At 49.5% G+C, this 12,913-nt stretch overlaps 1 protein-coding gene across 1 annotated transcript in view; it reads right to left on the bottom strand.

Annotated features, from left to right (window-relative positions):
- Window positions 1-6,669, bottom strand: part of FOXO1 (forkhead box O1) — a 92,087-nt gene extending 85,418 nt beyond the window's left edge. Inside the window, exon 1 of the mRNA XM_052649891.1 lies at window positions 5,598-6,669. Coding sequence (XP_052505851.1) covers window positions 5,598-6,266 — 669 coding nt within the window. The 5' untranslated portion in view covers window positions 6,267-6,669. The remainder of the gene's footprint in view (window positions 1-5,597) is intronic.
- Window positions 6,670-12,913: the final 6,244 nt, after the last annotated feature.

Here is a 12,913-nt window from a genome sequence, read left to right as displayed (position 1 = left end):
GATATTCAGCAGAGAATATTTTATAACGAAACCTTGGGAGAGTAACATTCCATTTTCAAGGTCCACCTCAATGGCCAACCCAGAACTCCACTTTTCTCAAAGGCACGTAACCATGCTACCACGTATCATAATCATTACATGTCGAATCTAACCTCCCTACAGGATCCACATCTGAGTCATTTTTCTATCAACCAAATGCCTCTAATGTAACAACTTACACACAATAATCATTCAACAAATGGGAAGAAAATACTTTGACCGCAGACTGAAAACAATCACTGTTCTTTAGCTGCACTACTAATAAAATTATCCTCATGTATTACATGAGAATAATTGCAGATTTAGCTTTCCAATTTTATTGGGCCTAATACTGAAACTAGCTCACTTTTCTTTCTTTTGGTTACAGCAAAGCGACATGAGGATAGATGGGCGGGATGGGGGAGAGAGGTGACCCAAATGCCTTCCAAGTGGCAAAAATAACTCAACCCAAGACTCAGTACTTTCAGCACTTAGCCCACAAGTCCATACACCATAGACAGACTGAGTGGAGTAAACTGGGATGCCAGTGGAAAAAGAAAAAACGAAGCTGGGTTTTTTTTTTTTAAAGGTTGAACCATATGAAATCACCAGTGTACAAATAAGCATTTTCATGTTTCTGGTGTTCCATATAAGACTACAGAAAAAAAAAAAAGGTAGTAATTATCTTCGAAGACTTTCTGCGCCTCTGACTTGAATATTGTTGGTCTTTATTGGTAATTAACAAAAAGGGAGACTGCATCAACACCTGAGTGCATTTGTACACAGAGTATCCACTGAAATAACAAGCCTTTACCCCTCAGACACACCAAAATAAACACTTTCAGGTTCCTCTGGTCCTCTCTGGTTCACAACTGAGTAACAATCTACCAACTTCAGACCTCTGTGTGCACCAGGGCAGGTGGGGGACTGGGCAAGTCTTTGCAAACTTTTACTATGAAGGCACACCTTGAACTGCAGAAGCAGGGCTGGATCCGCTCCTTCCCTGCAAACTCCTCTGCTCTCTCCCATCACCATGGGGCTTACAGTGCCTTTCTAAGAGGATCCCAGGAAGCCCCAAAGTTATGGCACACAAAGACCAAAAAAAAAAAACAAAAAAACCAGCAGAGTCGATTCCTATGATGCCAGGGTACTGGGTCACTTCCAAGACCAGAGGGTTCCAGAAAAATGCAAACAGTTCAGGCTTCCCAAAGAAATTCCAGGCTAATACAGACAGCTGTTCTCTTAGAAAGTCACCCAGAACTGCAGTTTAGGAGCTTGGATCAAGAGGTTAGAGAACAAAGGCAAGCAAAACATTGGGACCCTCCCTAGCAGGGGTTCTAAGCAACCACTGAGTATTCACTTCTCCCTCCCCACTTCACGTGTGTGTGTGAGTGCGTGTGTGTGTGGGTGCGTGTGTGTGTGTGTGTGTGTGTGTGCACGCGCGCGCATGCTCAGTGGCTCAGTCACGTCGGACTCTTTGCAACACTATGGACTGTAGTCCACCTGGCTCCTCTATCCATGGGATTCTCCAGGCAAGAATACTGGAGTGGGTTGTCATGCCCTCCTCCAGGGGATCTTCCAGATCCAGGGATTGAAGCCACATTTTTTTGCACCGGCAGGCAGATTCTTTGCCACTGCACCACCTGGGACGCACCCACTTAAATGATCCCCGCGCAGTGCATGATAGCTGGCAATACTTGTGTCCGTTGCCAATGCCTTACAGTAACTGGGGGGTGGGGGGGATAGAATCTCAACAAACATTAACATTTTTCAAGTTTCCATGAAACATTAGAATTAAAAATGCCTTCTTTCTAGTATTCACGTTTGTCACTTAAAAAAAAAAAAGCTGAATATCATTCAAAAATAGAAGTCACCCCTCACGCCACATCTCCCCAAGGATTTACCAGAAGACCAAAAGTAAAATAAAAATGAAGCTCTTATGAGGGGCAATTAAGTATTCATATTTGACATCTATTTGGGAACTTCTGAACATAACATCTCAGCCACAGACATGTTCACATCAGACCCATATAACTTTCAGCCTATAGCAAATAAGACGTCACACTTTGCTGCATTAGCCCCTTTCCCAACTCTCTTTCCTCATGCTCCTTTCCTCAAACACATATATTGAGATTTTCGCCTGATTGTAAAAAAGGTTTTAAGGTTAATTTCAATAATCCTCACAGGATTCTGTCAAATATAACTGTGCAGTAAGAAAGCAGCCATCAAACCTGCCATGGAATCTCTGTGGCTAAATTACTCACCTGCAGATTGAAAGCCCTTAGAATAGAATAGATAATTTAAACATTATGAGAAAATGCACCATCAGGTCACAGACCAAATTAAAGAAACTTCATTCCAAACAAAAGACTATCTCAGGTAGCTCATAGTAAAACAATTTTAACAACTGTTAGGTCTTACTGTTGAAGTAAGCTATTAACCTATATTAAGTGTTTCAAATAATTCCAAAACAAAAACAAAACACAAAGCCAGAACTCACAATATTACTTCCCAAGCTCTAGAAAACTTTCTGCATGGGAAGAGGGAAAAAAAAAAAAATCATAGAAATGAAGTTTCACTATTTATAAATACTGTACATGGTTTAAAAGATCCCGGGTTTTCCAAAAGTCTCAGCTTCCACTTTGTGTGTAGCCTTATGACAACTCTAAGCAATATTCAAACAAGTATAGAGAAGATTCGGCATACCATTCCTACAAATACAAATGCATATCCCACAAATACAACCAGTCTTTAAGAAATTAAAAGTTTCTGAACTTTTCAACAGATTTTCCAACTATTCTGTCCTATGCAAATCACTTTCAAATTCTCAGGCAGGCCTCAGGAAGTAAAAGCACAACAAACTATATTTAATTAAATATTCGGTCTAATTCCCTACAGTAAATCACAGGAAATAACTTAGTTCCAAAGCAGCCTCTCCTAAAGCAGTCAAGTTTGGGTTGATTTGCATTTTAGAATTGAATTTTTTTTTCAAGCTAAAAGTCATAGTAAAATTTCTCCTTTTTATGAATCTTTAAAACACAGCGAGTCTTTCAGATCTGAGAGTGAAACTTGGTTTTAACAAGTAACTCATTTTTATGAAAACTCCAACCAGAAGACGAGTTATGAGTTAGAAAACACTTCAGGCTGTTTCTTTTCTTCTTAAAATACTCTTTTACTCAAAGTGAAAATGCACTTGCTGTAATCTGACTTACACCAACTGACTGATACACCTGAAACATTTCCTCACTTGAGAATGGCAGCCTGCTCCCTCCCAAAGCCCACGAGGTTCTACGAGCTGCTGCAACTGCAGGGAGCTGCCACTGGGCCTCTAATTCTGGACCAATAATTCTTACTAACATTTAACAGATCTTCCAGCTTTAAGCAGTACTTTTAAATTATAATTGCATTTAGGGAAAAAAATTAAAACAAGAACCTAATATAAATGGCTGGGGGGGGTTGATTTTAGCCTTAGAATCTTTTATTTATAAAGCACTTTAAAAAAACTAAAAACATTTAAGTTATATTTCTAGTTTAAGAATGTCTTGACTTAAGGCCATGAGAGGCGAAACTAAAAATAATTCCCAAACTTTGCCTTCCCCTATCTTCAAAGAAAGGCACTCCAACAAGCTGAAGTAGGCTGTATCCATTTCCAAGGACATGCAAAAACGGTGTTAAGTACATACCGCACTCCGAATGATTAAAAAAAAGTTTTTTTAATGGCAAATGCTTTATAAGAGCTCAAGTAGAATTGATAAATGTTAAGTACTTAAATTCAAATATTAAAGTAAAACTGAATTTGGCAGACATCCTCTAACTTAAAAGAATATACACCGCACATAAAATACAGAGGCTCTACCTTTTAGAAGCACTTGGTAAAATTGCATGTAATTCCTAGTAATGAATGAGATTCTCTGTGAGGCTTTTACTCCAAAACACACTTCGGAAGAAACAAGATCCTGGCTCCTTCTCCACGAGTTTCAATACGATGTGATTAACTTAACCTTTCCGACACACATTAACCACTGGGATGACACTGTATGTAAAACCACCTTGGTGTAACAAGTGCGCAGCAAAGAAAACTACTACGCAGTACAGTCCAGATGAGGAGTGAGGAAGGAGTCTAGATCAACTACAGAACCTTCACATCCATCCTTTCACCTGTGACACTGAGATACTGCCAGATCCTGGAAGCCGGAGGGCGGAAGGAAGGCCGGTCGGCCTCCCCTGAGCACCCCAGGGCCTTCTCCACCTCTCGGTAGGGATGAACCTGCCCCCTCCAGGGTCTCTTCTGGTGGGTATCTGTCTCTCTCTCTCTCCAGAAAGGCAAAAAGGGCCAGAGGCACTTCACCTACAGGGTCTCCGGCGATGCAGGAGGTTCCTCCGGTTCCCTAGATTCGAACCTCCACTGCAACTCTCCCAAAACACTGGTCTCAAAGCCCCCTGCCTTGCCTCTCGGATCTGCCCCTCCGTGCTAAGACGGAAAAACAACAGAGGACACATGTTCCCAGCCCCGGGCATCCAGGGGAGCCTCTCTGTGCCTAATTAAAGGCCTTGAACCTAGGGCGAGGCCAAGTTTGCGGGGCACTTCCGGGCGCGGAGAAGCGCTGGCCTCGCCGCCCCCCGGCCCGGGCTCGGCGGCGCGCGCGGCCAGAACGCGCTGGCCCTTTAAAGGCGCAAGCTTCCTGCGCCCGCGGCCCCTCCCTCGCCGTCGCCAGCTCCCGCCCCCGCCGAGGGTCATACTTGAACTTTAGCTCGCCGCGCGCGGCCGGGCGCCGGCGCTTCGCCGGCGGTGGCCGCCCCTTCGCACGTGTCGGAGGCGCTACCTCTGGCTGGGTGCGCCCGGCCCCCGGCACTCGAGGCCACTTCGAAACGCAATCGAAACAAAACAAAATGCACGCTGGCCTCCCAAAACGGCGCGTTCGGCCCCACGGACCTCCTGGCTGGCGCCCTGCCTGTACCCTCCACCTGCAGCTCCGTTCTCGGGCGGCGGGGCTCCGAGGCCCCCATCGCCGCGCCCTCCTCCGCCCCGCGCGGCGGAAACGGCTCCGCGGGGCGTCCCGGGCCTTGGGGGTGGGGAACGAGCGCCGCGTGGGCGGCGCAGAGCCGCCCTCACGCTTGATGTCCTGGGGGGGCAATATGAGCAGCGGCTGGAGTCCGCGCGAGCCGAGGGGGAGCCGTTCCCAGTGAACCCCCCGCCCCACCCCTCTTTCACGGGCGAACTTTTCTGGCCGCTCGGAGGTCCACTTCTTGGCGTCCTTTTTCTCACCCGCTCTGGTCCCAGCGAGTCCCTTCCCTGTCCGGCTCCAACTCTCACTAGAGCGCGCGCACACACACTCATTCCTGCCCCCCGCCCCCCTCGACGGGTCCCGGGCAAGCCCACGACCCACCTCTGCCACTCTCGCCCTCACCCTGCACGCGCTGCCCGCGTGCCTTGCACTTTCAGGCCAAGAGAACTTGTACCGGCGGGCCCCCGTCCCCCGTCCTCCTCCTCTGCCCCGCCGCGACCTCAGACGGAGGCCGGCTCCCCCGGACACCCACCCACCCCTCCCGCTCCGGCCGTGCGCCCGGAGGCCGCTCACCTTCCAGCCCGCCGAGCTGTTGCTGTCGCCCTTATCCTTGAAGTAGGGCACGCTCTTGACCATCCACTCGTAGATCTGCGACAGCGTGAGCCGCTTCTCGGCCGAGCTCTCGATGGCCTTGGTGATGAGGTCGGCGTAGGACAGGTTGCCCCACGCGTTGCGGCGGGACGAGCTGCTCTTGCGCGGCTGCCCCGCGAGCGGCCCGCCGGCGGCGGCGGCCGCGGCGGGAGGCACGGGCGGGTGCTGCGACAGCGGGCCGGGCGGCGGGGGCTGCGGCGGCGCGGAGTGCAGGCAGCCCGCCTCCGGGCCCTGGAAGTCGCCACACAGCCCCCCGGTGGCAGCAGCTGCGGCCGCCGCGGCAGCCGCCGCCACCGCCGCCGCCGCCGCCGCGGCTGCCGCCACGGAGCCGGGCGCCTGTTGGAAGTCCTCGCTCTCCTCCAGCAGGCTCAGGCTGCTCATGAAGTCGGCATTGACAGCGGCCGCCGAGGCCGAGGGCAGGCCCGCGGCGCCGTCGGGGTTCGCCGCCGCGCCGCCCGACGGCGCCGGGCTGGAGGTGGCCGAGTTGGACTGGCTAAACTCCGGCCGGGGCAGCGGCCAGGTGCACGAGCGCGGCCGGGGCAGCGGCTCGAAGTCCGGGTCGATCTCCACCACCTGGGGCGCTTCGGCCATGGTGACCCCCCCACCCTTCCCCCAGCCGCGGGACTTGCCCAGAAGTGAGAAAAGCGCAGCACCGGGCAGGGGGGGGGGGGGCGGCGCCGAGGGGAGAGAGGGCGCCGAGAGCCTGTCCGAGATCTGCGGGAAGGGGTGAGGTCGGTGCAGCGAGCGGACGGAAACCCGGAGGGAGGCGCGGCGGCGGCGGAGTGGAAGCGCGAGCCCAGAACTTAACTTCACGGCTCCGTCCGCATCTAGGCGCCTCCGGGTCCGCTGCACTGACGGGACGGCAGGCCAGAGTCTTCGCGGCCCCGACAGCGCTGGCGTCGCTCTCCGCGCCGAACGAAGGACGGACGGACGGACGCCGCGGGCCGCTTGCTCTCCCCGGGCGGGCGCGACCGCGGCGCTGCTGCCTGTTGAATGCGGCGGCGGCGGCGGCGGCAGCAGCGACTACGCGGCCGCCCCGACTTACGGGATCTGCCGCCGCCCCCCGCCGGCGGCGGCGGCGGCGCGCGCGCCGGCCCGCCCCTGACGGACGGCCCCTGCGACCAATGAAAGTGCGGCGGCGGCGCCCGGGCCGCCAATGGGCGCCGGCCTGGGCGAGGCTCGGTTTTCCACGGGGAGGCGGCAGTGGGTTGGTGGGGGGTAGTAGGGTGTTTTTCTATTTGACATGCACACTCTCTCCCTCGCTCGCTCGCTCTGTTTTTTGGGTGGTTTTTTTTTTTGGCTCTCTGTTATTATTTTCTGGTAATTCTCGAGTGTTTCTGTGAGTCTTTCGCCCTCTCAGTGTTTTGATTGCTAGGAGGCAAACCAACGTGGAGGCGGCGGCGACACTTTGTTTACTACTGAGGAGCCCAGCCGAGTACTCGGGAAGCCCGAGTGGAACTAGCCGCCCGCTTCGCCTCGACCTGCGCTCGGGAGCCCGAAGCTGGGCCGGGCGGGGGCCGGGGACAATCAGCGCTCAAGGGGCCGCCGGGTGGGTGGGTGCGTGGGCGGGCGGAGGCGGCCTCGTCGGAGTTCTGCTCACTCGCCCCCTCTCGACTCCGCCCACGATTTCTCTGCAGAGAAACGTGGGCAAGTCGGTGGGTTTTGTTTTTGTTTGGTTTGGTTGGTTGTTTTTTTTTTTCCTTGCCCTGCGATGTGTCGAGTTCTCCGGCCCCGGGCGCGGGCCGCACACACGCTTGTCCCCACCCCCGCGCGGGGCCCGGGCTCTGACTGCCGAGTCGGAGGGGAGGACCCAGCCGCCGCCGCAGCGCCGGGAACCCACCTTTCCGCACCCGCGAGCTGAGCCTCGGCGGTCGGTGTAGACTAGTGGGGGGGTTGGCGGTGGGGGGCGCCGTTGGCCAGACGAGCCGCCCCGAGCCCCGGCCCCGGCCGAAGACGATTGCTCCTGCACACGCATCCGAAGACGATTGCTCCTGCACACGCATCCTCAGAGCCGAAGGCAGCCTCAACCCTCGTGCCCTCCGTGGGAACCTGTTCCCCTGGGCAGGAACCTCAGACTGTCCACTGAGTCAGTCCGGGACGACGGGGAAGGCGGGGTCAGAGGAGAGCACTTAGGGAGAGCCTTGTCGCTTTATTACTTACTTACACTAAATTCGATTGTTTGCTTGTCATTGCTTTGCTATTTAGAATGCAAGTGCTGAGACGTTGAGAGGTGAAAACCTAACAGGGGACAGAACCAAAGGCTTGAGGCGAAGCCCTGCCCCACTCCCAGGTGTTGCTTTAGGCTGCTTGTCCCGCGTGTCAATCACTGCCCCCTCCCATCCCACCCCACCTCGCTCCATCTGGGCTCTAGGTCCAGGCTGTCCTGCCAAGATCAGTGGGGGCCAAAGGAAGACAATGGCCCTTGTGTCTCAGGGAGCAGAAGAAATACTTGTCAAGTTTTGTTTTGCTCTTTTTAGAAAGAATATGGAAGGCATTTCCTTTCAGAGAGATGGGATCACTGAAGATGTACGACTGACGGTAGAGTTTTAAATATCTTTGTCCAAAATGACAGCTTCCAATCCCCCACCACCCCACCCCCCGGCAAAAAAAAAAAAAAAAACAACTCTTTATGACAGTTCTTCAATTGAAAAAGTGGCATCTAAAGCAAAGGAGGCCTCGTTAGAAAAGTTTGAAAAGACTTAGAGAAAGATTTGGTCCTCGTTGACATTCTCACCCGTCCAGACTCCAATTTCTTCATAATCCGATTATCACAACAGCTTCCCACTGATACTGGGGGTAGCTGGGGGTCGTGAGCGTGATGGATTGAAAATAGGGTTGGTTCCCACTCGCCTCCTGTGGTCTCAGCGTTTACTATCAGATTGAGACTGTTCCGGCCTCCTCAGCCCGCCGCTAGAGGACCTCAGTAACCCAGATGATGAGCCGAAAGGCAGGCGGTAGTGTACAACCGAGGCTACCCTCTACCTTTCCGACTACGCTTTATACAGGCAGCCCCCATTCAGACGGCCGCACCCTACAGATAGGCGGTGCCCAAGTGGATCATGCCTGGCAAAGGAAGCCAACTGCAAATTTGGCCTTGCCTTCATTTCAATTCCGGTTTTTCAGGACCTCAGCTGGAGGAAGGTATTTGGTTAAAGGAGTTTCTTACAGACTTTCTCCCCAAATCCTTGAAATCTTCTGAGCTGTCATGCCCAATTGTTTCTTTAAATGACAAATTCGCTTTTCTTTGGTCTTTCTTGAGTACCTACAGCACCAATGTCCCTGCCACATGGTTACAAAAAATTAAAAATATATATTTATAGCTCCCAACCATACCATTGTATGTATCAGTTTACTAGCCTTGCTGGAGGATGTTTTGCTTGTTTCTACTCTTGAGGGATCACAAACTGTTCTGTAATCTCATAGCACTAAGAGATTTTGCATATGTGCAAGTACATCCACAGGAGGAATGTCCAGAAAGATCACTGGGGTCAGCAGTCAAGTGCATTTGTAATTCTGAAAGTGAAGTTGCTCAGTCGTGTCCAACTCTTTGCGACCCTGTAGACTGTAGCCTACCAGGCTCCTCTGTCCTTTTCCAGGCAATAGTACCGGAGTGGATTGCCATTTCCTTCTCCAGGAGATCTTCCCATACCAGGGACTGAAACTGGGTCTCCCGCATTGTAGACAGACTTTACCGTCTGAGCCACCAGGGAAGTCTGCCAAATTGCCCTCCATTATGGATATATCACGGAGAAGGCAATGGCACCCCACTCCAGTACTCTTGCCTGGAAAATCCCATGGACGGAGGAGCCTGGTGGGCTACAGTCCATGGGGTCGCTAAGAGTCGGACACGACTGAGCGACTTCACTTTGACTTTTCACTTTCATGCTTTGGAGAAGGAAATGGCAACCCACTCCAGTGTTCTTGCCTGGAGAATCCCAGGGACAGCAGAGCCTGGTGGGCTGCCGTCAATGGGGTCGCACGGAGTCGGACACGACTGAAGCGATTTAGTAGTAGTAGTATGGGTATATCAAGATGAACTTTATTTTCAGCTAGACCTAGAGGATGTTAAAGTTGGAAGAAAATCTGGAGATCATCCTAGAGGTGAGGCACCACACAATGAACTGAGACACAGTAAAGTGAACTGATTTGCTCAAGTTCACATAAGTAACAGTGATGCTGTCGGGGTTAGAGCTTCAATTTCCTGCTTTCCCATCAATAATCTCAGTACACAGATCGGAGATTATAAATACCACATAATACCAATGTGGGCTTCCCTGGTGGTTCAGACGGTAAAGAATCCGCCTGCAATGTGGGAGACCTGGGTTGGATCCCTAGGGTTGGAAGATCCCCTGGAGGAGGGCATGGCAACCTACTCCAGCATTCCTGCCTGGAGAGTCCCACGAACAGAGGAGCCTGGTGGGCTACAGTCCATGGAGTCGCAAAGAGTTGGACACGACTGAGCAACTGAGCACAGCTCAATCCCAAGGTATCGATAATCACAATAAAACTTTGTAGTGTATTTCTCAGTCGATCCCATAGATTTTAGTAATTTTACTTCGATGAAAGTAAAATTTACTGAGCTGGAAGTTTTGATTTAAAAGACTTTTTAAAAAGAGACGCACAAAAAATTATAGTAAGATAAAAAGATTACAAAAGGAATTTTGTGGGTTTTGGGTGGTTTCTTTTTAGTCAAAACATGTAAATATTTTCTTTGCAGGATGGCAAAGGATTTAGGTTGCCACTAGTTCTTAAGAGAAAAAGGTTTATTTTCTCCTTCAGTTTTTTTGTTTGTTTGTTTTTATGGTAGCTGTTTGTTTTGAAGGCTTTTTCTAATGATTCTCACTTCTTAATAAGTAAGTGGGAATCATTATCATTGGTGTGTGTGGACAAACTGGGAAGAAAAATATTTCATGTCAGGTAAGGACAATTAAGATGAAAAAGGAAGTTTATGCTCACAAAGTCCATCTCACAAACCATAGTGATATTCTTTCCCCTGCCGCTTTTCAGAGTAGTTATTACATCGTCCTTGACAGGAAGACTGAGGAGATGGTTCCCTTTGATCAATTCCAAGGCAGAAATTTCTATATTTACCCCTCACCACCACCACATTGATCTCTGGTTTAAATTCTTACATGTCAAAATAGGTAATTTAAGTCCAATTTAATTAGCGAAAAGCTTGGATGCCTATTCTTCTTAAGTGGATGGCACTTAACTTACTACTCCACCTTCTCTTCCCCAGAACTGCTCATTTTCAATATTCTGTCTGAATCATAGGATACATTGCTATCAACTGAAAACGCTTTCTTCCAATTGCCCATAGAAAATAATCACCTGAAACAACACAGCTTTGGCTTCTTAAACCCATGTCCTGAAACCTGGCCTATGGCAAATATCAGAAGCAGTCATTCATTTTTCTTGAGGACTAATTCTCTTTGGATTTTCTTATTCATTCAACAAATATTTATAGAGCACCTACTATGTACAGGCTAGGTGCCATGCATCTCTTTGCTATTAGATGGCAAATTCCTTGAGGTCATAAAAGAGTGAGTGAGTGAAAGTCACTCAGTCATGTCTAACTCTTTTTGACCCCATGAAGTGTAGCTCCTCTGTCCGAGGAATTCTCCAGGCTAAGAGTATTGGAGTGGGTTACCATTTCCTCCTCTGGGGGCTCTTCCTGACCCAGGAATCAAACCTGGAACCCTAGTCTTTGGTGTTGCAGACAGATTCTTTACCACTGAGCCACCGGGGAAGCCCAGGTCATAAACAGTTTGTGTTATTTTGCTATACATGATATTTGATGTCAGAATTAAAATTGTGTCACTCTTTAAAGAATCATCAACGCATCTTGACACTATTTTTTGAAGGAATTAAAGTATTTCATAGATACAAGGAGTGCTGAGGCAGAAAAGAATTGAAGTATTATCATAGTCACCATTTTGAAGAAAAATAATAAGATGAGGTAGAAAAACTGAATAAATGCACTTCTACATGTGTTGGGAGTATGAGCTCTGAGCACCAGCCTTGGAGTTGGGATGATCAAAAAATACAGGCTACATCAGATTGTTTGTCTAATACAAGTGTTTGTCTAATACAATCTGTAACTGGAGACAAGCACTGGGCAAATCATAAACCAGAGACCCAATATTTTCAGTCTCTTGTGAAGATGTTTTTCTTCGTCAATAAACTCTGTTCCTTTGCTTTAATTGTTAGTGAGAGGCTAGTTGTGGGTCCCTACAACAATACTAAAAATGTGTTTGGAAATAATCTAAATGACCAACAATAGAGAATGATTAAAGAATGACATATCTGTTCAGTTCGGTTAAGTCAGTCACTCAGTCGTGTCCGACTCTTTGTGACCCCATGAATCGCAGCACGCCAGGCCTCCCTGTCCATCACCAACTCCCGGAGTTCACTCAGACTCACGTCCATCCAGTCAGTGATGCCATCCAGCCATCTCATCCTCTGTCGTCCCCTTCTCCTTCTGCCCCCAATCCCTCCCATCATCAGAGTTTTTTCCAATGAGTCAACTCTTTGCATGAGGTGGCCAAAGTACTGGAGTTTCAGCTTCAGCATCAGTCCTTCCAATGAACACCCAGGACTGATCTCCTTCAGAATGGACTGGTTGGATCTCCTTGCAGTCCAAGGGACTCTCAAGAGTCTTCTCCAACACCACACTTAAAAGCATCAATTCTTCTGTGCTCAGCCTTCTTCACAGTCCAACTCTCACATCCATACACGACCACTGGAAAGACCATAGCCTTGACTAGATGGACCTTTGTTGGCAAAGTAATGTCTCTGCTTTTGAATATGCTATCTAGGTTGGTCATAACTTTCCTTCCAAGGAGTAAGCATCTTTTAATTTCATGGCTGCAGTCACCATCTGCAGTGATTTTGGAGCCCAAAAAATAAAGTCTGACACTGTTTCCACTGTTTCCCCATCTATTTGCCATGAAGTGATGGGACCAGATGCCATGATGTTCGTTTTCTGAAAGTTGAGCTTTAAGCCAACTTTTTCACTCTCCTCTTTCACTTTCATCAAGAGGCTCTTTAGTTCCTCTTCACTGTTACATAGAATCATATATAGTCATTTAAAATAAAGTGGACCAAGCATTCACAATGGCATTGTGACAATACTGGTAATAAGATATTTAAGAGGTTAGAGGTATCACTATTGGCTAAAAATGTTAGCAATGGTTGTATCTGGGTGATGGATTTATAGGTGATCATTACTGGGCCCA

The sequence above is a fragment of the Budorcas taxicolor genome, chromosome 12, assembly GCF_023091745.1.
Source record: "Budorcas taxicolor isolate Tak-1 chromosome 12, Takin1.1, whole genome shotgun sequence".
Classification (NCBI taxonomy): domain Eukaryota; kingdom Metazoa; phylum Chordata; class Mammalia; order Artiodactyla; family Bovidae; genus Budorcas; species Budorcas taxicolor.
The sequence above is the reverse complement of the archived record's forward strand: the minus strand, read 5'-3'. Positions and strand labels throughout refer to the sequence as shown.